Below are 24,801 nucleotides of genomic sequence, written 5' to 3'. Positions count from 1 at the left end.
CCTGTCGGTCCACTCCATTTTTAGGCTCAATTCTCCTTGAGAAGGACAAGTTCCTCCCTTGAACTTTTGGCTTTTTAATCACCTTGTGATTTCATTGAATAAGAAGTTTGAGGAACTTCTAGAACTGCAGGTCACCACCCTTTCTGACATTTCACAGTATTACAGAGAAGCCCAAACCACAAAGAGGTTAGATAAATTACCCAAAAAAGTGGATGAGGCAGAACTTAAATCTAGTTTGTCTTAGCACCAGAAGCAATTCTTTAGTCACTATATCATGCCCATGTGATCTACAAGTATTTATAAGTTTAATATAACAAAGAATGCAATAATTATAAAAAATATTTTAGTTTATTTCTTCATAGTCCTTTTCAAACTCAACTATCTTTCCTTCTGAACACATACCACAAACTAGAACATTAGAGGGCGACTGGAACTGTCCACATCCAGTATTTTCCTAGTTTCTTGTTCATTCCTTCTACTGATGGCCAAAGAAGACTAAGAAAAGAGAAAAATTCTGGTTGGTTGGGATTTTTTTTTTTATTATTAGATGAATAGAACATATCTTTGGGGGCAGCTAATGGCACAGAGCCTAAAGTCAAGAAGATTCATCTTCTTGAGTTCATTTCCGATCTCAGACACTTTTAGACTCCGAGCAAGTCACTTAACCCTATTTGTCCCAGTTTGCTCATCTTTAAAAATGAGCTAAAGAAGGAAATGGCAAACCCCTCCAGTAACTTTGGCAAGAAAATCCCAGTGGGGTCATGAAAAGTTAGATATGACTGAAAAACAACTATACAACAAGCAACAAGTCTGCCATGGCCTACCATATTTGGTAGAGTTTCTTTGTGATTTTTGCCTATCAGTCAATCAGGTATTTATTTCAAGAGATTAAATATCAAGTGCCTTTTATTTTGAAAGTCCCAGTGCTGGGTCCATAATGAAGAACTATGATACAAGAACCTCCAAGCTTTCTGGCACCTTCTTCATCCCCTAGGAATTAGTTCATTTTTAATCTTTCAAATTCTACTTCTGATTTCAAATGCATATATGAACTCTATGATCTACACATTTGAAGCAGAGAGAAAAGTCTCTGCTCTAAGAAGAAAGCTTCCCTACATGTCTTCTGCCTACTGATGCCATTTCTGATTATTCTCAGACCTCCTGGATTCTTGACCACACCTGCCTATATAAACATTTCTGCCTGTTGACCTCTTTAATTATCTCATTTGACTTGAGCTATTGCCTCTCAGATCTTCAATTCCCATCTGCTCTTTCCAGCCTTGCCTACCCACCTTGTTTTGACTGGTATACCCATCAGATGCCTCCTCCCATGCTAGACACTTAAATATGGCCCCATTTAGCCACCTCAGCCTTGTTGTCAATGAACATGTAGCCAAGTCCTGTAGAAGTTGGCACTCACTTTGGGTGGAAAAGTGGTGTATAATTTGAGGTGGGGCCCTCCTTTTGAAACACAATTTGGTTACTGTTTTTCTTCTGATTGCTTCATGCTCACAAATTACTAGCACTGGAATATTTCTAGTATCTTGCCACCATTTCATACCTCCAACACTCCATCTGAATATCTCTACACCACTCTTTGACAGTATAGAATTTTACAGTTTTCAATGCATTTTAATTTGTGCTATTCCATTGGATTCATAAGTATCCATTTGAGAAGACTTAAAATGGGAGATTTAAAAAAAAAAACCTCAATTTTAAAGCAATAAAAACTTAGTAGCCAAAAAATGAGGTGAACTTGATGAAGAGTATAGATGGTAAATGGCAGAACTATATTAAAACTGTCTGGCCCTTTAACATTTGATAATGTGTGAAGTATGTGGTATAGTAAAGAGAGAGTGCTGGATGTGGTTTAAATCCTGCTTCCAACACTCACTAGCTCTGTCTGCGACCATGGACTTGTCCCTGAGCCCAGTAACCTTCTTTGTAATACTATTGTGCCTGTCTGCCTTGTTTGGAGGAAGAAAACACGAGTATGTATCTAAAGTACTTTACAAACCTTCCTAACTTCAAGAATCTGTCTTTTCCTTGGTATGAGTACTTCTTCTACCAAGATAGATCATGGCTACCACTTAGGAGATCATCTATAGGAGTTGTTGTGGTCCAAAAAAAAAAAAAAAAAAAAAAAAAATCACACACACAAGCCCCCACCTCCGGTTAACTTGATGCTTTTTCAAACTTTGGTTGGTTCTAGCCTACATAATAGACATGTGGCCTATCCCTAGACCCTGAATGTCAACTGTTGTGATAGCTGTGAACTCTTCTTCTAAATTGTGCTTTTCCCTTTTCATTTCTGTGCAACAAATATGTGCAAACAATCTTTTTATAGGGTAAATAGGAAATAATTTGTCCTTTGACCTCCATTGAAGTTACCTCACTTATATTCAGGACCTAATTCTATCCCAACGAGGAATAAAAGGTTGGAATTCAAATAAGACAATGCTAGTAATTCTATCAACTTGAAGATGTCTTTTTTTTATCATTTGGCTTCATTGGAGCTTTTTTGGAGGGGATTTTGAGCCTTAGTGATTTGATTTAACATGTAACCATGTTTCCTCTTCCTGACAGTCAATACCAGTCACCACTCATCCTCCTACAAGTCTAAGTCCTCCAGCATCGTGACCTCCACTAGTGGTCACTCTTCAGGGAACTCGTCTGGAGCCATCGCCTATAGGCAGCCGCGGCCAGGACCACATTTCCAGCAACAGCAGCCTCTTAATCTCAGCCAGGTAAGCCAGCATCTTAAAGAGAGCCCAACCGAGTGTTGAGTTTGCTGTCTTGCCTTACAACTGGCTTCTAGGTGGTGCAATGGATTGAACACTACTAACCTGCAGTCATGAAGACCTGACTTCGAATCCAGCCTCAAATACTTAACTAGCTATGTGACCCTGGGCAAGGTTGTTAACCTCTATTTGCTTTCATTTCCTAATCTGTAAAGTGAGGTTAATAATACTGACTACCTCACAGGGTTATTGGTGAGGATAAAATGAGATAAAACTTGTAAAGTACTTTAGCTTAGGACCTGGAACGTAGAAAGTGCTATGTAAATGTTAGCAATTGTTGAGTTGTTTTGTGATCCCTTTTAGAGTTTCTGGACAGGGATACGGGTCTGGTTTGCCATTTCTTTCTCCACTTCATTTTACAGGTGAAGAAAATGAGGCTTACAGGGTCATACAGCTACTAGGTATATGAGGCCAGATTTGAATTTAGGTTTTCCTGACTCCAAATCTGGTGCCCTCTCCCCACTGCACCACCTGATTGTCCAGAAAAATTATCTTAGAGCTTCAGCCTTCAGTTACCTCATCTTAAACATTAAAAAGATAACATGCTCAGCCCTTACTCACTCATATCACAGAACTACTACAGAGATGAATTAATTCTAATCCTACCTGCCTGAGGGCAATTTGTAACAACTGTGTACAAATAAGCTTCCTATAGGAAAAACAGGAAAAGATCAAAAGAGAGAAGGTACTAGAATTTAGAGAGACTGGAAGGCTTTCTATAGAAGATGGCATTTCACCTGAGACCTGACTGAAAGCAGGGAGGCCAGGAGGTGAAGATGAGGAGGAAGAGCTTATTCCCTGTGTGTGGGACAACTGGAAAAACAGCCAAAGTCAGGAGATGGAAGAGTGTTATTTAAAGAATAGTGAGGAGCCTTGGGTCACTGGCTGGAACAATATGAAGACCAAAAAGTTTAGTGAGACAGGAGTGAAAGGCTTTGAATGCCGAACAAGATTTTCTGTTTGATCCTGGAGGTGATGGGGAATCCCGGGATGGGGAGGAGGGGAGAGTCAGATGTGTGCTTTAGAGAAAGCACCTTGATGACTGAATGGAGGGTGGGCTGGAGTTGTGACAGACACATCAGCCAACTAGTCTGAGGGCAGAGATGAGGCCCTTGTGACAGGAACAGAAGAGAGAAGGGATATGGTTGAAAAATGCTCCAAAGGTGAATCAGCAGACTGGATCTACATGCAGTGCCGAGCTGTGGATGACCCTCCAGGTTCACGTGTGGGAGATGGTGTGAAGGAGGCTGCAGCAAGGGAAAAAGATGTAGCTCAGGTGACAGTCCTAGAGACTCTAGCTAATGAACCCCAGAGGGTTCCCCTGTTCTCCCCGCGCCTCATCTCCTGCCGGATAGAGTCTAACCCAGCATCTTGGTGCTTGTCTTTTTTAGGCCCAGCAGCACATCACCACGGATCGAGCCGGACCTCACCGGCGCCAACAAGCCTACATCACTCCTACAATTGCTCAGGCTCCGTACTCCTTTCCGCACAACAGCCCCAGTCACGGCACAGTCCACCCTCACCTGGCTGCTGCTGCCGCCCACCTCCCAACCCAGCCTCACCTCTACACCTACACCACCCCTGCGGCTTTGGGCTCCACCGGCACCGTAGCCCACCTTGTGGCCTCCCAGGGCTCTGCTCGCCACACCGTGCAGCACGCTGCCTACCCAGCAAGCATTGTTCACCAAGTCCCTGTTAGCATGGGGCCTAGAGTCCTGCCCTCACCCACCATCCACCCAAGTCAATATCAAGCTCAATTTGCCCACCAGACCTACATCAGCGCCTCTCCGGCCTCCACCGTCTACACTGGATACCCATTGAGCCCTGCCAAGGTCAACCAGTACCCTTACATATAAATACTGGAGTATGGGAGGAGGGTGAAGAGAGAAAGGTTTGAAAGAAGGGAGGGGAAGAAAGGAGAAGGAGAGAGAAAGGGAGCACCTTGGATTGAAATGGGAGCGAGGCTGCTTTTTATACAGGAGGATGCAGCTCACAAACAATGCAAATGGGGCCGGGGAGACAGAGGAGAAAGGTAAGGAAGTGAGAGTTAGGGGCTGTCAGTGAAACTTGAACAAGGAAGTAGAAGGAGAGGACAGAGGAAAGACATTTTGAAAAAAAGAAGGGACTGAGGAGGGGAAGTTATTCTATGCTTTTTATTTTTAAAAAGAAAAAGAAAAAAAAAAAGAAAACAATAACAACAACAACAAAAAAACCCCACAGAATCATGTATCCATTCTGCACCAAACTGGAGAGGAGAAGAGAGCACCAGGAAGATCCCAGAATTTGGGGGCCCCAGTTTTTAAAGAACTTTATCTATAGACTTTTGAAAGATTATTTTCATATGACAGCAAGTGACATTTGAAGTTGCTGTCAGAGACACCTGAAACCGAAATCCAATAGGTTTTTAATCAATTGAACATAATAAGAAAAAGGGATTTTTCCAGAACTCTGAAGGGCCCACAGCCCTCCTGTGCATCTGGCTGTGATCCAAGGGCATTGATATGTAATCGTTATTTTGGGGATGGAGAAAAGAGGGTGAGGGTGAAAGTGAGGCAAGATATAAGAGAGGGGCAGTCGGGGCTTCTCATTGCCTTGGAGTCAAATTCATGCCCTTGTGTTTGGCCAGCTGGTAGATGATCTGTAGAGGGTCTAATTTTCCCTTCCGGGCATTCTGGATCAATCCCTAAACAATGTTATTCCTAAAATGTCATTAATAATGTATGTTGAAATTCTGAGTTTTCTTTTCTGTTGTTTTCTTTTCACTTTGAATCCCTAGCCATGTAGGAGGTAGCAGAAGTTTTAGCCACCCCCCTCCCTCCCCACCTCCACATAGGATGTAGCACTGTAGCCCTTTTTTTCTTACTTTGTGTTCAACTTCAGTGATACCAATAGATTTATCTTCAATGTGATTGCACAAAAAAGTGATATAACATAGGCATGTAACAAATGTGATTGTCTAGGTTTGTGTGTGAGAGCGTGTGTTGAGCGTGTGTGAGCGTGTGTGAGCGAGAGACCAGAGAGCTGGTGCTGCCTTCTCTCTGCAATGCGTTCCTCGGCACAGCCATTACAACTGTCACAGTCTTAGTTTTACATCATTCCCTCCTAGTGCCTTACCAAATTACAGACGTGCTGTAAGGGTTTACTTCCACTGGTACTCTTAGAAACTGCCTGAGGCTAGTCAGACTAGAATCCCAGCCCTCCTTTTTTGCTGTAATCTGGCTCGGGCTTTTTCTTCTTTTACTCCTAATCCTTATTTTCTTGTGGCCAGTTGTCCTTCCCACTTTCCGTGTCAGGGAGGCTTCGCAGGGGCTGCAGGATTTGCCCATGTGGCTTTGGAGGATTGGGTAGGAGCAGCAGCCGACTCAGAACAGGACTTTGGGCCAGGTTCTCATGTGTTGGCCGGACGAATGAGGCATTCCCGCCTTCCCAGGGACTTGGAGGCTGTAGGCCCTTTAGAAGTGAGGATCTTCAGCAGCTTACTGTCTGCAAATGGGGAAAATGGAGCCACTCATTGGGAGAGTAGGGATATCTCACCAGAAGTCAGGCCAGCCTAGGGATGAGAGAAGACCCTACAAATTCTGGGTGCTCTTGGCCCCTCCCTTCATTCCTCCTTTCTCTATGCTTGCCCTGGGAATTCAGAGTCCGGACCAAGAGTCAGATGGTCCAGTTTCTCCTCCTGGTTTTTCTACTACGCACTCTGTGACTTTGGCTGGGCTGGCCATCCCTTTGGGCCTCAGTTTTCTGGCTAGATGGTCCCCAAGGCCCCTCCCAGTTCTCCTGTTCTGTGATTCAGTCTCTTGGCCCCTCTGCAGTTCCCACACCCGGCTTTCCTCCTGTCATCACTTTATCCTTGCACTATTCCCAGACCCTGCTTGTCTGGCTTCTCCCCTCTTCACCTCCATGGAAAACCACCAGCCTAGACATTTTGCTGCTAAATTCTTTCCTCCAATTCCCTAATTTTCTTTGAGTCCTGGTTTGCAGGAAGTTTTTTGGGGGAAGAGGAGTTCCATATGAACACCCCAACCTCACTGTTGTCATAAAGTCCTTTGCACTGCTGCAGGGTCACTTCAAGCAATATCTAGTAGGCGCTGATAAATGTACTGAAAATGTCTTGAGGGGCTGGGAATTCAGGTTAAGAAAACATCCTCCTCAAGCAGAGAGAACCTCTCAGAATTTGATTAATGGAGACAAAAAGCAATATCCTGCTACTGATAGGCCCTTTCAAAATTCTTTCCAGACCTTTGATTGAAGGTGACTCTGAATTCAAGTTTCAAAAGTATAAAGAAGTAATTGAAAGAAATCCCAGATTTTACTTTGGGGATACAGTGGGAACTTGGACTTGGAAGTCAGGGAGGTGTGAATTCAAATCCTGCCTCAGATTTTACCTGTGGCCTGAGCAAATCACTTTACTTCTTCCTGCTTGCGTTTCCTCCTCATCTGTAAAATGAGATTGGATTCAATGGCTTTCAAGGTCCCTTCCAGCTCTAAATATATGATCCTTTGACCTCTATGTCATATTTTCTTAATCCCCCTTTGCTCTCACCTCTACATCCCTCCCCAGCTCTGCAACTCTAGACTTGCCCAGATAATCTTCTGCAAATAGTGTTTCCTTAATGATGACTTAGTTTCATCTCAGTAAAGTTGTTAATTTAGTTCTTAATTGCAAAGGAACTCTGGAAACTTCCCTCACTCCTTCCCCACACATCTTAGAAATTTTACAAAGAACAGTCTCTCCCGATGGAGGAGTAAACAGCCCTGACAGAAATGAGTATAAGATTAGACCACATTCCCCAGGGACATATCTGAAAGAACATTTTTACCCCTTTGTGGCCCTGTACACCATCTAAGCCTGAGCAATATTTGTTGTCTGACCTGAAGCGTTAGGCGGAATGTGAAATAGAACTGGGAAAGTGCTTGCAGCAGGGATCGGATTTACTCTTACCTTATACCACAGTACCACTCACCCTCATTTAGGACAAAGGGATTGAAACACAGCCTCAGTGAAGAAGGGAGCTCTCCCATAGTCACATGACCTTGAAAGATCAGTCTGCAGTTGCATATATGTGAGTTATCCAACAGTAGCATTCTTCCCAGATGCAAAAGTGTCCAGCAACTAACAAATAAAACTCAAGTTGGCCATGTTAGTTTCTTGGGAATCTCCAGAAGACATCATTCCAATACCGACTTCACTAAAATCAAAACATTCTGGTTTTCCTGGGGACAAAAGCACCTTCTCTATTAAAGAGATAAAAAAAAAAAAAAGGAAACTGTTCATATCCAAAATTTCCTGTTCTTTTTCCCATTTCCTCTCTGTTTCTTCTTCTCTTGTCACACTTCCCCTTCAGGTCAGCACTGAAAATTTAGTGCGATTTATATACTCAAGGAGGGTCACCATTATTTTATTGTAATTGTGACTACTATTATAATGCTGATATTTAGCTTGAGTTTTAATTTCCTCCATTCCAGCTTCTTGATGAATGTTTTCTTCTTTATATTTTAACTGTATCATTTTATGGTATTTGAATGGGATGAAGGCTATCAGAGCGTCTAATCACGCGAAACAAAAAAGAACCAAATACAGAACATTGACTAGGAACAACAGGTAGGACTTTGATTTTCTTTTCATCTCTGTTATTCTAGAATCTTCCAGTAATATCTGTATTGGACAGGACAGGAATGAAGTACAGAAGACATAGAAGCTAGCTGTATTCCATACTTTGCACATAACTTCCATTGGTTTGGGAACCAATTTTTTGAATTGATATTTCATTGGTTGAATGATTGGACCTGAAACCTTGATATAATTCTCACCACCTTCCCTGCTCTTACCTCCATTTCCAAACCTCACTGCCCTCCTCAGTTCTTTCCTAACCTCCTAATTGACCTAAAAGCCCTATTTAGCTTTCAGAATAAAGTACCCTAGCTCTGAAAATTACTGTGTATAATAAGTTGCCGTGATGGTCAGGTAATCGTAACCACTATAAGCTCCTAGAGGGATGAGAAGAAAAAATGGGAAATATACCTTTTCCCAGGGGAAAAGTCCCCTTTCTCTCCGTGTCCCCCTTCACTTTACACACACTTATACAAACCCTTCTTCAACCACTTATTCCCCTTTAGGTACACAGTCCCAGGGATGCTCCACTTAGGATACAGGCATACAAACACATGTGAAGAGTTAGCCATTTAAATAACCACAGATAATACCTGAGCCCAAAAGCCTTTGAAGAGCCAAAAGTTATTTAGATGTGATGGGTCAGATCTCATGTGAAATCATTGAGTAGGACTATAATAATGTTTCCTACAATCATCAGCATCATCATAAATATTTATGGAACAACCTAATCTCAATACACCATATATATTCCTTTAAAAAAAAAAACAATGTTTTAGGTACCACATATTCCATATTCTTGGGTAAGGATAAAGGATTTAAATATCAGATATCTATTAGCCTGATAACACCTCCTATGAAACCTTTAATCCAGAATCCCAAATAAAAAAATTCTGAATCTAACCCAACATAGCAATAACCATGTTTCCAATTCAGCATCCTCCCCTCAATCTCTAGCCCTGTACTTTTAGCACTGAACTTCTTTGGCAGTTTGAAAAAGGTAAATAGGCTTCTCTCTCCCTAAGAACAGGAATTTTGAGTACAGAACTTCTTCCTGCTATGTCCCTTATCTATTTCACAAAATTGTTGGTTTACCTAGAACAACATACCAATCTTTAGCAGAATTTTTCCTTCCTGTTTGGTGGAAACATGTAAAGAACAAGGCAAGAAGGGGAGAAAAATGAGTATCATGATTTGTCTTCTGCAGGTGAATTTGCTTCTGGTTGATTGGTTTCTTTTGGCCCATGTGGATGATTACACCTGTCTCTGTGACTAGATCCTCTTTCATGATATGACAGCTGTTTCCAGGAAAGGCAGGGAGGGGTAAGCAGACTGATGTGATGGTGGTGGAATCTGAGGCACAGTGCCAATTAAGGTTGCAAAGTGGAGCGTTGTGGTACTTCTAATACTGAGGGGAAAGAAAGGCCGGATCAAATTGATGTTTGTAATAGTGACAGGCAATCAGTATGGACTCTATTTGCTTTTCTAGCCCTACTGGAGAGAAGGATTTTTTAAGGGTAGGGAAAAGATCTGGGCTTTTTCCTCTTTTCAGGGAAAGACCCAAGCCGTTAAAAATGCAGGACCATTGGCCATAAGGAAGGGATGGTTGTGATAGTAGCAAAAACGATGGCTATATCTTGAATTGACCTCTGGAGTTGAAAATTGAAAACATTATTGAATAAGATTATGGTAGACATTTCAGGGTGTGTGACTGTGCGTGTGTTAGTGTGCATGGAGCAGGCTTTACTTGGAAACTGGAGGGAAGGAGATGAAGAGATTTAAGGAAGTATTCTTGGTGGTCCATGTTGGATATAGACTGGAAGCATCCCTTGTCCCCATTCTTTGCTTCCTGGTAGCAAGGGGAGGGAAAGGAGGGGATGTGTGCAAACATAGCTTCTCTTACTAGCCTGTCAGACAGCTGTTGTGAAAGAAAAAGACAGAAAGACAAGAAGGAAATAGGTAGGTGGCCTCTGCTCCAGATGGGAATTCAGTGGAAGAACAGAAGTTTGTTCTGTAACTGGAGTTTGGGACTTCATTACCCCATCGCACTCGTGATTTTGTCATGAAACATTCCAGCACAGGGACACTTTCAGTGCTTGTTTTTGTTTGTTTCTTTCCTTTTCTTTGTGATAAATTTCAGAAGGCGTAGCCTAAAAACTGGGCACAGCAGAAATCCCATTACCAAACTTGAAAGGAAGATGAAAATCTTCATTTCCTTAGCCAAAGAAACCTTTGCAGAACCATCATCATGTGCAGACAGAATAATGTTCCTGTCTTTCTTTTACAGGCAATAATAACATCGTTAAAGACCAAATTCCTTTTTTTTTTCTCTTTCTCTCCCTCCCCTGATTTGTAAGATGTTTTGTTGTGGGGATTTTTGTCACATTCATTTCAAAACCACACTCACCTAATAAAGAAATATGAAGATTAGCAACACTAAATACTGCTGCTATCCCAAACTGTGAGCATACTGTAATAATACTGGGGCTGAAGCTTTTCCCAAGATTATATCCAACATGAATTTAAATAAACATTCCCTGTGGTTGGAAACCAATATTAGGAGCATCAAATGAAACTGGAAACTGTTTGGCATAATTCATCCTTGCTAGTCCACTTGGATGCCTTAGAACTCACATTTAGTCTCTATAGAAGAGTTCCAGTAATATCTCAGTCAGGGACCTATGGAATTGGAAGAACATGCAGGAGTGTGGAGATTCAAAGGAAGCACTTTAAAGTCTTAGTTCTCCACTAATTGATAACCATTGAGAGTGGGGGTGGGAGTGCCTAAATGCTTCCTACTACTCCTAGGTGTCTAAGAAAGAGATGCCCCTTTCAGATGTGAAGAGATGTGCAGGGAAGTGAGTGGGGAAGCTGTGTCCTTGGAAGAAGGCACAGCTAGATTTTGCCTCCGCGGTCATGGTCTTTCTACCTCCCCTTGCATAATTCCTCCATGAATCTTTGACAGCCTCTGCTCTCAAGCCACCACTTTGGAGAATTAACTTTATTAATCTCTATTTAAAAAAAAAAGAGTCCTCCATATCCCCCAAGCAGTGACCTTGTATATGTACAGTCACAGAATATGGTGAAGAAAAACCCAAGGTTCTTGAGGTGATGGAGCAGAGCTGTTGTAAATCAGGACATTGGAATGTGGGGGTGAGGATAGAGGTGGGCATGGGGGAGGGAGTTGCTTTGTTTTCAAATTCAAGGTCATGGCTGTCATCACCACCAGACTCCCCCAGAGTCATCAGCTTCTCTGGAGAACCAGATGTTAGACCATTCAGAATCATTCACCCTCGATCCCCCCATTCCTATACTGTGACCTCCTTTAAAAGGAGGCACATAATGCTGTGTGCTATAGGATTAAATCAGAATAAGAATCCTAAGGGCAGCTCTAAACTGGGCTTTTTAAAAGAGAAAAAAACAGGAAAAGACCTTGAATTTGACTGCAACTGGAGTGGGCAGAATCAGTTTGATCTGTGGAAAAATTGGGGGAGGGGGTTAGCTAAGGTTATTTTGAGGCCATGTTCAGTGATTTTTAGAAAATAACAATTGAAATGTATTTCTTGTGTATGGACTAGCTTTATCCTTCAGTCTTAGCAGTGCTGCTATAACAAACTTAAGTGTGAAGAAAAAAAAAATATGTTCTTTTCTTTTTAAAAAGTATCTTTTGCTTGCTTATAGTTAATCCAAGAAAGGCAATACTAAAGGTATATTTTTTTCAGAATGCTATTTTTTACTGCACTGATAAATATTATGACAACTCTGATCTCTGTAACAGATCAACTGTTCAGCTGTGGGTGGAACCATATGAAGGATTCACACCAATCTTGTAAATACCACGTGTAGGTCTGTCATCCAGAGGCTCCTTTTTCTTTATTTAAAAAAAGCAAATACAAAAACAGAAACAAAACTAAGGTTTCCTTTCTGAGACAGACGGGCAACCCTCTCAAAAGAGACTGGAGAGCAGCAGCCCTGAGGAAACCCGGCCAGGTTTGAGGACCCAGTTGCCGGTCTCAAGAGCCCAGGAGAGGGAATCATTAATGCAGAGGCATTTTGATTTGAGTTGAAAGGTTACATGAAGTTAGAAAAGTTTGAGGGCCAGAATTCTGTCAGATATCTATTAAACTGCTGTGGAACATCCTTTGAATACTTTTTTTTTCCATTTGTTTTAACTTTTAAAAATGATTTCCCTGGCTCCAGGGTGGTTTGCCTCAATCCTTGGGTAGTTTACATGAATTCCAGAATCTTCAAGAACTCTGCCTCCATTGGAAGCAAACCCAGCTGATCAGAATGCAGGATCCTGGGTTGTTTCAGTAGGTATTCTGGAATTCTGAGGATTTTTTTTTAGAAGGTTTTAGATACATTTATCTTACACAAACTGTGACCTAGTGGCAATAAATTACCTCAAATGTGGGCATTCATCCTGGTTTTAGCCTTTTTGAAAACATGTAGCCAGCTTGAACTTGGGATTAAAAAAAAAAAAAAAAAAGACTACAGACTCCATATGGGCTGGAAATAATGATAAATGCTCACCCTGGTCATTGTTGCTTGAGTGAATTCTGAAGATAGTGATTCTTTACAATAAAAAAATTAAACCAAGGAATAGATTACTGTGTGTGTTGTACTCAAATGTGATGTTAAAATGCACATGTACGTATATATGTTCATAGCTACTGTAACATACTTTAGCCTTCTAGAAGATATTTAAAAGAGTCACGTTTTAAATTAGTATAAACTAAATCATCGACTGTGGATAGTTACAGATACCTGGCTACATTTTATAGTTAAGGTGTTTTCTAGTTTACATTTAAACTGGTACTTTTAAAAGGAAATTTTTGTTTGTTAAATGACATCTTCAAGCCCCCGGTGGTTTGTTTGCCTCTTTACTTTGAGGCCGTGTCCACATGAGGCAAGCGTTTATTAACCATGCTGTGTTCCTTGGCCAAATATAAGTTTCCCCTTCTGTATTCTTGGATTCCATGGGATTCAGAGAAGGTATCCAAAAGAAAGTCTTAGGGAAAGTGAAGGGGAAGAAGATCCAAGAGCCCGGTTCTCAAGTTTTATACCATATTTTTAGCTTCTGTATTAAACTCTTCTCTGACGAGGAGAACAAACTGGCGCAGTGAGTTTTGTCTTCAATGGAATTCTTTGTCATCACAAGTGTGGCCATCAGCAGTCAGCCAGAAATGAGATCTGTGGACACTTATTTCCCAGTTACCCTGCTGTAATATTGCAGAGCACAGGGGCTTGAAACAAATATTGAACAAAGGTTTTGTAAAAGGGGAGCATCCTTTCCCCAGATAGAAACTGATATCCACTCCCATGTTCACTGGCTAATTCTTTCCCAAAGGTATATTTCTGTCCTGTATACCCAGCCCTTCATTTTGTTCTTTGAAAACAGGCAAGAAGTGTCAAAGTAGCTCTTTTAGTTTTGCTTTGGTTGTCTAACTTAGTATTTAAGAAGCATAAAACCCTGTTTAGCCAAGAAACCCCCAGTGAAGACTGGGGGATGTGTAGAGACTTGAGTGAGCAAATAGGAACAGATAACAAGAAGAAAACTTGGAGGATTGTAGGAGCTTTTAGTAAATCTGTGATCCTACTAGTAATAAAAGATATTTATAATGATACTAAAGACTCTTCAAAGGGAGGGATAGAATGTATAGTTCATAACTCATCGATGAGTCAGATTATTAGAACTCTGGATTCCCTCTCTTAATTAATCCCTCCTAGAAGATTTTGATGATTTTTCTTTGTCTTTTATTTCCTTCTTGACAGTCATTCTGGAAAGATAGTGCTGTGATTTAAATCTTATCCCTTAGCAGGTAATACCTATTTAAAATTTTTAAAAAGTTTTTATCCAGACCTAGGGAACTGAAAAGAATAAAAATGCATTTACTGTTCCCTTGTAAGCTGCATTTGATTATATATTTTTATTACTATTTGCTTGCTATGAATTCTGATGTAAAAAAAAAAAAAAATCACTTTCTCTCTTGATTGTACCCCTGATTTGGTTTGGTTCTGATTTGTTTTCCTTTTAGTAACCAAATGAATTTTATGTCAATGGCTTTGGGGCTCAGCCATGTTCTTGAGACTAAAAGTACAGAAAGTGGTATAGCTCTTCTCCCCTCCCCTTTTAAAACAAAGTCCTTTGAAGGAAGGGCTCTGCCATACCTCTTTGGGCACTGCCAGCTAAACTTTTTGTTCGCTGTCCATTATTGGCATTGCTATCCCCAGTGACCCCAGCTGCTAACTAAATTCCTGGGAAGTTATCAATACCGGGCAGTTTGCCATCCCATAACTAAACTGAAATAGGACCATTCCAATTTCGGCTCCTGCCTCATCCTGTGCCAGGTTGACTCAATTAGTTGCCCCAGATGCAGATCAAGGGCTCAAAGAAGCCTTTACAACCCATCACTCTTTATATCCAATCAAAATCTTGGATAAACTCACTCACTTGTCCCTAAGATGAGTGGGCTTACCTAGCTGTTAGTTATACAAAGAATTTCTTTTTAAATTACTGTTTGAATAGCTTGGCTCAGGTTATAGGAAGGATTTGCAAAATGAAAAGGAATTTGATTCAAATGTTAACCATATTCATCCTTGAGAGATTTCCTTAACTTCCAATGGTTACATGAAGTACTCCAGCCCTACAAAAGCAAATGACTTTCTTTTCAAAATTTCTAATTTTAGTAATTACCCACAATACCCCAACCTTTATATTGCTCATTTCAAGGATTCTTCATGGATTATCCAGGACACAATCATATTAGGCCCCAAGGCATCTCCTTATCCTCCGCATGTTTTTGTTTTATTTTGTTTTTAACCAAATAAAGTAGAAAAGGAAGTTACACTTTGGGGCAGCAGAATTTCTAGTTCGGTAGAATCACTGTATAGCCTTTATATCTCCATATATGTCTGTATGTTTGCATATAGATATAGATGTTGATATATGTGTGTGTGTGTGTGTGTATATATATAAATATATATCAAACCAAATTCTGATAGGAGAAAAGTATAGCTTTATGACTAAGGAGAAAGAGGCATTTTTAAAGTTAGAATTAGACTTGGACTATTTAAAGGAAAAAAAAAAAAAAAAACATCACCACCATGAAATATGTTACAGGCTGCATCAGTAACACATGCAAGGAGACCAGACATGACTAACAGTTTGCTCCACTTTTTCAAGTGGTCCTAAAGGGTAGGAATGGTGTTTCCAGATCCCCAGCACTTGAGGGGATATGTAGGTGGGCAGCAGCCAATCGTAATAACTGATCTTCCCATTACATCTATTTTGATCTGATGATTAGCCTCTTACATGGTATCATGTTTCCAAAAATGGAATCTATTAGGAGGAAAAGAGGAAGGGCCTAGAGAAATGCTTACCTTTCAACTGCCCATGAATCCAAGCTACTCTGGAAAGATTCACTCCCCAGAATGGTAACAGGGAAGAGGAGAAACTGATGTTCTATCACCAACTCAAGAAAAAATGGCTCCCTCCCCATTGCTATCTCACATAGATCTTTCTCTACAGTGTCATCTCAGCTCAGTAACCCTATAAAAGCCCTGGTCTATTGTGTTCCTTCACTGTATGGTTTCTGTAATAAAAGTGTTAATCCATGTTAATCTTTGTGAAAAATTATTGCGTGCAACAGTATTTTCTTGTGTACCTCTTTTTCCTATGTGAATTGTCCTTCTTTTTTCTTTACTTATAAATGTCTACTTTTTTTTTTTAAGACAAACCAATGTGTTGTAGACCTATATGTAACCTATTCCTTAGTCTCATATTATAGGTATAAGAATGGATATTTTACTTGGCTTTAGAATGTTTTACAAGAAAATTAATTCTTAACCGATCAAGTTCTTGCTACTAAAAAATGCTTGTGTTTTTCATCATGACGTCGTGTGCTTCTAAATTAATAATCATTTTCGTTGTAGAAAAATGGAGTGAATTTATATTAGTCTTGGAAACTAATAATAGCATTGTAAATTTATGAGATGATTTTAACAGAAAAAAATTATAGAAGAATATAGTTATTTTAATTGTAATATTACTAACTGTAGGGTGAGAAAGGGGGTCCCATTGTGGTGAACTATGTTATAGCTTGTTACTCACAGTTTCTTTTTGATCATTTTTTCGGTCTCTGAGGTGAAACGAGTTATTAATTGAAATTTGTAAACTCACATATGCATATTGTATATGTGTAGAAATGTAATCACACTTTGTCTTGGAATTACATTAAACTGTTTGAAATCACTGCACACCCTGCTTGGTCCTGTCATTCATGTAACCAGGCAAATCATGATCCCGAAAGAGTTCATCTGAGAAATCATATCTCATGGAGTCCTACGGCCCCTTAGCTGTAGCTATATATCATTTAAAATGGTAACAACCCCACCCTCTGCATTAAGGAAGCTGTACTCACTCCACCTGGGGAATGGGGAAAACCCATTATTCTTAATTGTAGTACAGAGCCAAATAACAAACACTTCAGAAACTTTGAAATTCCTCTAGAAATGAGCTGCCTGGCTGCCCACTGTTCTCATGTCATTCATCCTAGTGATAGGAGAGTAGAACAAGCACAAGCCCCTTGTCTATGTCTCAATAAAGACTATCTCGGCAAGGTCACGCCGACCAGCATGACTGGACACTAATAAAAGTGTTCCCTTGCCGAGTCCATACCTTCTGCTCCCCACCAATAGTCAGCTCCAAACTTCTGTTCCAAGGAGTCAGAGGACCCACACTTGAGGCTTAAAACGGTCTTCTGCTCTGGCCAACCCATGAAATAAAAGAGGTGATAGTCTTTTGTGAACTTTGGAGATAAAGTGTGCGTCAGGTTGAACTATTTTTTTTGATTTATTGGGAATTGAATTTATGGGAGAAGGGAAGGAATAGCACAGCTAAAATACCTTTTATCAAGATAATCCCTCCTTGGGGAGCATGAAGAAGTAGTTACTGATGATTCCATGGTCAGTCAACAACCATTTTATTAATCTGTGGTTTTATTAGATCACCAAGAGCTTGCTATCCGTTGGGAGGCTTACTGATTTCTGAGATCTCTTAAGTTTAAGATTCTAAACTCAAATAATGAACTTAGTCCAGGGCATTCTGGGAGGTGACCCTAGATCGGTAGCTGATGATTTGTGAGAAAGGTCATTTTTATTTTGGATCCAGGAGGGAGTTAGGTATTTTTTCATAGGCTCCTGGTCTAGGGAGAGTAATCTAAGCTGGACCTACTATAGCATCAGTCCCAAAGGTTGAGATAGTGAGGGGAAAGACTGGAACAGACCTCTGAGCCCAAAGAACAAAACAGGTTTGCAAAAAGATCCAGAAGTCCAGTGGACCTCAGTACCAAAATCTCCATGCTAGCCCTGAGGAGAGACATTGTTTTAAGAAGCCACGGTGGTCAGAATAATGGTGGTCAAGGTAATCCTCATACCCGCATGATTTTGTTTGCTTTTTCTGTCTCCTCAACCCTGAAGTAGTCTGCAGGTTATTGCTAAGATTTCTTCAATCCTTTCCACAAGGGTTAATTCTCTCTCCCAACTCCACTGTTAGGTGCTCAATGATAAGTACTGTTTTCCCAATGCACTTTTGAGGTTTGCCAAATATTTAATCCTAATAGCCCTGTGAGATTGATAGTATGAATACTGAGGCAGGATGTGGAGGGGGAAATCTGGACCTGTAATTCCATCAGTGTGAAGAATTCCCAGAATATAAACACCCTCTCCAGATTTAGATCAGCAGCATTTCCGGAATATATTGTTAGACAGTTGTCCTAAAGTCACACAACTCATATGTGAATCAGTCAGGACTTGAACTCAGGCCTTGCTGGCACCAAGAACCGCCCTCTCTCCACTCCAGACACCAGGCTGCCTCTCAGCCAGAAGTCATTATCCACATTTCTCAGTTGAGAAAACAGACTAGAAGAAGCACTTGCCCAACTGACACAGCTCCGAAGTGATCTCTTGTGTTTCATTCGGTCTAATGACCAATGGACTAGCTCGTGGGGTTCAGGCTCCCTGCCCGTGAACTATGAGGGGAAATCCCAGCCTCTCCTTAACTCACAGGGTTCCATAAAAGAAATGTTTATCCTAGTAAAAATCTATAAAGATAAAATGAGCTAATAAAAAACTAGCAGACATTTCCGTTATCCCCTAAGTAAAGTGCTTTGAAAATGGCAGGTGTTTGTGAGTTGTAGTTAATTTGCTCAGTGGTTAGAATCAGCCACTCACAATTTCTGTGATCTTGGGACAGAGACAAACTATTATAGTCACAGTCATAATCATCTTGCAAATGTATGTAATTGGTAAATATTTAGCCACCAAAGTCAGAGGTGGAGTGGGGGATGACACACTAGGGAAACAGGCTTTTAAGTTTAAACTGTATCATTAACATTTTTCCCATTATTTTCTTCAATCTAGACAATAAATAAAATTAGCCTTGATTTGTAGTATTTGCCAACTTCCACAGTATAAACGGGCGGGCAACAAGCTGGTGCGGTAGAGTATTGGGCTGGAAATCAGGAACAGTAATTTTGCTGAGTTTAAACCCAGGCTCAGGCATTTATTAACTGTGACCCCAGGCAAGTCACTTACCCAATAGGGTTGGTGGTAGGTTTGCCCGAATTTCCTCATCCGTAAAACGACCAGGTTAAGGAAGTCACAACTCCAGAATGTTCGCCAGGAACACCCCAAATGTGATTATAAGGAGTGGGGCTGGAACTGAACTATATAATAAGGTGCTCGTGCTCCCTCACGTTGAAAATTTAACATCTGGCTTTTAGGGACTGGTCGGAGCTGCTCTGGCTGGGCCCAGAAGGAACCAATTCAGGGCTCAACCTCCAAATTTCTAAGCATAACTTAGAACATCCTTTCCTGCCAATTGGGGCATTTAGGGGCGGGCGATTGGGGGTTCTGAGAACGAAAGGTAGGGTCCACAGAATTATTGGAATACTAGAAACAATATTGGACAATAAAATAAATTGGACTAGAATTTGGGTTCTTTTCCAGCATGACCATTGACTGACCTTGGACAAGAAATTTTCCTCTTTCTTTATATTAAAACAAAGGGATTAGTTTCTATTATTTCTGAGGTCACTTAGAAATCTAGGATTTACAAGTAATCTTCAACTGCCCCCTAGTGGCCTTGGGGAGCCAAAGCGCCAAAGAAGAATACCAAGAGGAGCTCCTATTGATCTCTCTTTGGACGAGATGTTGTGGTCCATTTATAGAGTCCTGGCTGATTTGCATATGGGAAGGGAACGAGCATTTATTAACTGCCTATTATGTGCCTGGCACTGTGCTAATCACTTTAGATGGCTAGAAACTCAGGAGCAAATTAACTGTGTGACAATTTCTGCTGGGTCAATATTAAGACAATGGTCAACTTGCTTTTGTGAATTTTTGGAAAGATTTTCAAACTTTTTTAAAAGCCTTGTTTTTTTTTTTAAATTTTCATTTCCTTGGGAATTTTATGAGTACTCTGTACAGCGGGGGAAGAGGGAATTAAACACTATTAAGCCCTCAGATTGGGTACTTTCTTTGCTAGACTTCAATTTTTGCTTTGTTTTTATCTTATAATAGGAGGTAGAAAAAGGTCAAAATTTAGTATGAGTTGTAGGAAGATTACCTGCTAGTTTTTTGCCATAGAGACATCCTCATGCTCCCATTTTGAAACTCTTGTGATGTTGGTTTGAATTCTGAGAAATTTAGAAAGGAGATGCTTTGGTTTGGTTTGTTTTTTCAGGAAATCCAATAATTTAGGTAAAATTATAGTTGTGTGAATTAATGATTTTCTGTTTCAACCCCTTGCCCACAATCTCCCTCCCACTTCTTAGTATCCAATGGAAGGAGAAATGAACCTTTCAATATTTCAGCCTGAGCTTTCACATTGTACCAGTGAGAACCCTGTTTATTCATGGGGATGAAGGAGAAGAAAACATATTATCTAGTTACAAACTTTCTTAACTGTACATCAATGTCTTTCTAATGACCTTCCCAATTCTATAGTAAGGATTCACATAAATCTTTGGGACCAGAAAAGCTCTTTTTGTCCAAGGAAGAATTTATAGCTATTGTAGAATAGGACTTTTTTTTTTTTTAAGCTGAAAATAAAAAAAAAAAAAGCCCTAGAAAGAAGACAGAAGTGGGGAGAAAGGAGATTGGCTAGCTGGGCAAAGAATCCCATATGCTGCTTCTCTTTCGAGCCTGAGGATTTGGTTCTGCTGCCCAGCATGGTTTACCCCATTCAATCTGTAATGGGAGAAGCAATGATTGATTCTTAACCTGTGAGCCTTCCTTGAAGCACATAGCACTGGCAACCCCAACACTGAGAGGGAGCTTCCTCTGTGTTCACAAGAAGGACAAGTTGTCACCCTAAAGCTTATAGCTTCCCTGGACTGAATTTGGGGGCACAGTCCACGCTGGACTCCCAAACTTCCATCTTTGAGGGGGTTGAGAGGAAATAGCAAAGTATGCTTAAAGTCATGGACCTTCGAAAGAACTTGTGTTTAACGTTTTTTCTTGCTACCACAATGTTTCCTATTAGAGTTAAATATTCTTGCTCTTGCTACCATAATTTGAGGTCGTGTGATAAATTTTGATTGGTCTAAAAGAAGGAGATTCATTGGATAGGAGGTTCTGTTAGTACTGTTGCTGTTAGTAATTTTGGATCCCTCTTCCCAATATTTGCAACATCATGATATAGTAGAAAGAGATTTGTGGCCATAGGATGTAGGTTCAAACCTTACTTCTACCACTTACTACCTCTGAGACTGTGGGCAAGTTACTTAACCTCAATTTCTTCATCTCTACAATGAGGAGGTTGGATTAAGTGACCTAAAGTCCCTTCTAGCTCTAAATTTATTAATTCTATTTATGATCCTGGACACAATCAAATTTGTCAGCTACATAAATCTTATTTCAACACTTAATTCCCTTAACCACATCATCACTCTATTACACAGTACCTTACAGACGTCCTAATTTTTAAAAAGGAAAAAAAAAACCCTACTACCTATAAAATGTTTTTGCCAAAAAACACAAAAATCTTTTACCAGTATAATATAGCAATTTCAGATTAACTTTGACCCAGTAAATGTTCTGACAGGGAGACAAGGATCTAGTTTGTAGCTGGGCACAATCTCTGAAAATGAGCTATGGGCTATATATAACCATAGGCCATGCAGGCTGTCCCACATCCCTACTTTCACCCACTCTTGTGTGAAGAGGAGAAGTCAAAATTACTAACTCTTCTCATTGTTTCATAGTCAGTGAGGAAGGTGTGGGAACACAGCAATATCCCTCTGAGACCTAGTTTTCCTTATCTGTAAAGTGAAGGTTTGGAACTGCTTGCTCTCTAATGATCCTACAATAAAGGTAAATTTCTCCAGGATCATGCAAGTAAATGGTGGAAAAGGCTTCCTCAAGTTTTCTAATTCCCCAGATGAATACCCTACCTCCCGTGACCACTACAAATTTCTTCCCATGGGCTGCTTTTATAAAAGTATAATGATGGGGCTTCATTGATCATCCCATTATACTTAAAAGATTACCTTTCTTAGGTAAAAACATGTACTGACTGAGTTAAAACAATTTATCACAACTGAGTGTAAATAGGATCTGTAAACTCCTTGAATCAAGCAAAGCCATTGCATGAGACACTTGATCACATGAACTATGTATAAAAAGGTGGAGTTATTTCAGAACCAGATAGAGATTGAGAGGGTTTGGAAGCCGAGAAAAAAGACAGGGCTGAGTTGTAAAAAAGAAAAAAAATATTGAGGAAAGTCATCGACCCTATGGGGATTTCAGAGCAAAAGATTCAGCTTGAATCTGCTACCGGAAATAGCAGAAGGACCAGTTTTATCCCCCTATTAAAGGATGGAGGGAAATGCCAAGAAAAAGGTTTGTTCTATCCCCAATTTCCCTACTAGATCCTATCTATCCACAAACACTATAATAAAATCGATTGCCTTGTTACTCAGACATTTCTGGTTACCCGAATTTTGCCTCAACTACAGAACTAGTAAGTAGAGTTTAGATATAAGTATAAATTAAGGCAGACAGTTCCAATAGATTTGTTTTGGAGAGAGCCATCTGCATCCAGAAAGAGCTCTATGGGAACTGAATATGGAAAACACAGCATTTTCACCTTTTTTGTTGTTGTTTGCTTGCTTTTTTCCCCCTCATTTTCCCCCTTTTTGATCTGATTTTTCTTGAACAGCATAATAAATGTAGAAATATGTTTAAAAGAATTGCATTGCAATTGATAGTGGGGAGGAAGGGTATCGTCTAGGGGAAGAAGGGTGCAAGAAAAGGAGGGAGAAAAATTTAGAACAAAGATTTTACAAGGATGAATGTTGAAAACTATTGTTTTTCATGAAAAATAAAAAGCTACTATTTAAAAAATGTAAAAATTAAAATTAATTAAGGCAGAGATCTATGTCTCTGCTTAAATATTAGGAATCTTCCTAACTGAAAGCTCATTAACAACTGTGATTATACTTTTTGTCTAAAACTTATAGGTTTTGTTATTCAGTCCCATCAGATTCTTCATGACCCCAGTTAAGGTTTTCTTGGCAAAGATACTGGAGTGGTTGGCTATTTCTTTCTCCAGCCCATCGTACAGATGAGGAAAATGAGGCAAACAGGGTGAAGTGACCTTGCCCAGTCACACAGCTAGTTAATGTCTAAGTCCCGAGAAGACTCTCAGGGAGTCTTCTTGACCTCAGACCAGCATTCTGTTTGCTGCACCATTTAAAATAAACTCCCCAAGTCCCTAGAGGGGGGCACCACATAGAGATCAGGAATATTGTATTTCCCCTAAGCTTAAAACAAGCTAAATACTATAATAAAGGGTTACACATGTCAATAAGGAACTAGGCTTCCAAGGAGCCTTTGGAGTGAATTCGAGTACCCACAAATCTAAAGCAGAAACACGAGAAAGACACAAATGCTTTCTCTATGGGAGTTTGCGGTCTTTATTCCATTAGTAATCAGTACACCATTCACAGATACAATCAGGGAGCCTGCCAGAGGAGCAGTAAGGAAGCAGAAGGGGAGGCAAAGCAAGGGGCTGAGAGTGGACCTCCCCTAGAACGCGGGGGGCTTTTTCTACATGATGGGTAGGAACCTTCCTTCTCATTATGATGAGACAGAAATGGTTGGAGTGGGAAAGTGGGTTGTGATTTGGGGAAGGCTGGTGTGCTCCCCGTTGTATTGTTATTTTTGACAGTTGTTATTTTTCTATAAGCACCAGTACTACTGTGTTGTGCAATAAAAACACTCCAAAGCAGGTGTCAGGACAATGTCACTGGACAAAGGCAGCTCGCTCTAAGCTGAGTCCTCTGAGGCAAGTCTCGAAGCCGACATTGGAAAGAACAACCTGGGAGGACAAGGTCTCCTGCCACAATCAGAAAGTGCAAAAATCCAGGGGGTTGGGAAGACGGTGATTATAATCGGCAAGAGGAGGGATTAAGTATTTCCAAAGAATAATATCAATACTTGACTTTTCAAAAAAAAAAAAAGTCAAAAACTAGTGGGAATAAGGTAAAATTCAGTGATTCCAAAATGTCAGAAAGGTTTGATCAAGCAAAATAAGTAGATTTCCAGTGGAGAGGAGCTACCTGATTTCATGGGACTATAGTTAATGTAGGAGCTGCTTATGTGGAGGGGATGTTGATGTTGATGGTAAATATTCGCTTTGTTATCCCTCACTGCTTGCAACAGTCATACATGGTGCCCACGTGAGGGAGGCGTGTTGTGCTCTAGTTAGCCAAAGGGGAGGGCAGAGGCAGCCAGGCTACACAGGCCGTCTAGGATGGCACAGCGAGTTGATGGGATATGTGCAGAGGAAGGAGCCAGGAGCCCAGAACTGAGACCTGGGGATAACGTACTAGGATCTCACAGCTGCGGGGCTGGCGGAGAAAACTTCCAGCGTCCATGGCTCAGAGAGAGAGCTGGGCCAAGGCGAGGGAGAGGCCCATGCGGGCCGGCTTCTCACGCCCCTCCTCACGTGTAAGCCATCTTACTGCACACCCAGGGCCGCGTCATCAGGCAATCTGACGTGACAAGTCTCGTGGGTTCCACAAAGACACACTCCCCGTGACCCGAGACAGAGAACCTGTGGTACAAAAGAAAGAGACTCAATGGATCTTAAACATATAATAATTAGAACACAAGGTTTTTGAAAAAATCATCCTTGCAATATGTTTTGAAAATTAAAAAGTTCAATAAATTAAAAAAAGAATAAATTAGTGCTAAAAAATAAAACAAAAATAATAAACATCAGAAATGCCTCCAAAAAATAAGTTAGTGCTAAAAAATAGAACAAAAAACCATATAATATGCTATCAAAAAAAAGAATAAATTGGTGCTTAAAAAAAATAT

General features: G+C 40.4%; 2 protein-coding genes across 8 annotated transcripts in view; one reads left to right on the top strand and one right to left on the bottom strand.

Moving 5' to 3' along the window:
- HIPK2 (homeodomain interacting protein kinase 2) overlaps positions 1-24,801 on the top strand; it is a 268,083-nt gene that overhangs the window by 242,200 nt on the left and 1,082 nt on the right. For 5 of the 6 annotated variants that reach the window (XM_031939171.1, XM_031939170.1, XM_031939167.1 and 2 more), the window contains exons 14-15: positions 2,587-2,747; positions 4,193-16,671. In XM_031939171.1, the coding sequence (XP_031795031.1) occupies positions 2,587-2,747; positions 4,193-4,657 (626 nt within the window). In that variant the 3' untranslated portion in view covers positions 4,658-16,671. Of the gene's footprint in view, positions 1-2,586; positions 2,748-4,192; positions 16,672-24,801 lie in introns of those variants that run through there. The other variant, XM_031939172.1, reaches the window with a different exon arrangement.
- CLEC2L (C-type lectin domain family 2 member L) overlaps positions 23,204-24,801 on the bottom strand; it is a 28,770-nt gene continuing 27,172 nt past the window's right edge. The window contains exon 4 of one of the 2 annotated variants that reach the window (XM_031939173.1): positions 23,204-24,535. In XM_031939173.1, coding sequence (XP_031795033.1) covers positions 24,440-24,535 — 96 coding nt within the window. In that variant the 3' untranslated portion in view covers positions 23,204-24,439. The remainder of the gene's footprint in view (positions 24,536-24,801) is intronic. The other variant, XM_003771656.2, reaches the window with a different exon arrangement.

This window comes from Sarcophilus harrisii, chromosome 5 (assembly GCF_902635505.1).
Source record: "Sarcophilus harrisii chromosome 5, mSarHar1.11, whole genome shotgun sequence".
In the NCBI taxonomy this organism is placed as follows: domain Eukaryota; kingdom Metazoa; phylum Chordata; class Mammalia; order Dasyuromorphia; family Dasyuridae; genus Sarcophilus; species Sarcophilus harrisii.
Note: the sequence above shows the minus strand (reverse complement) of the source record. Positions and strands in the feature narration are given on the sequence as shown.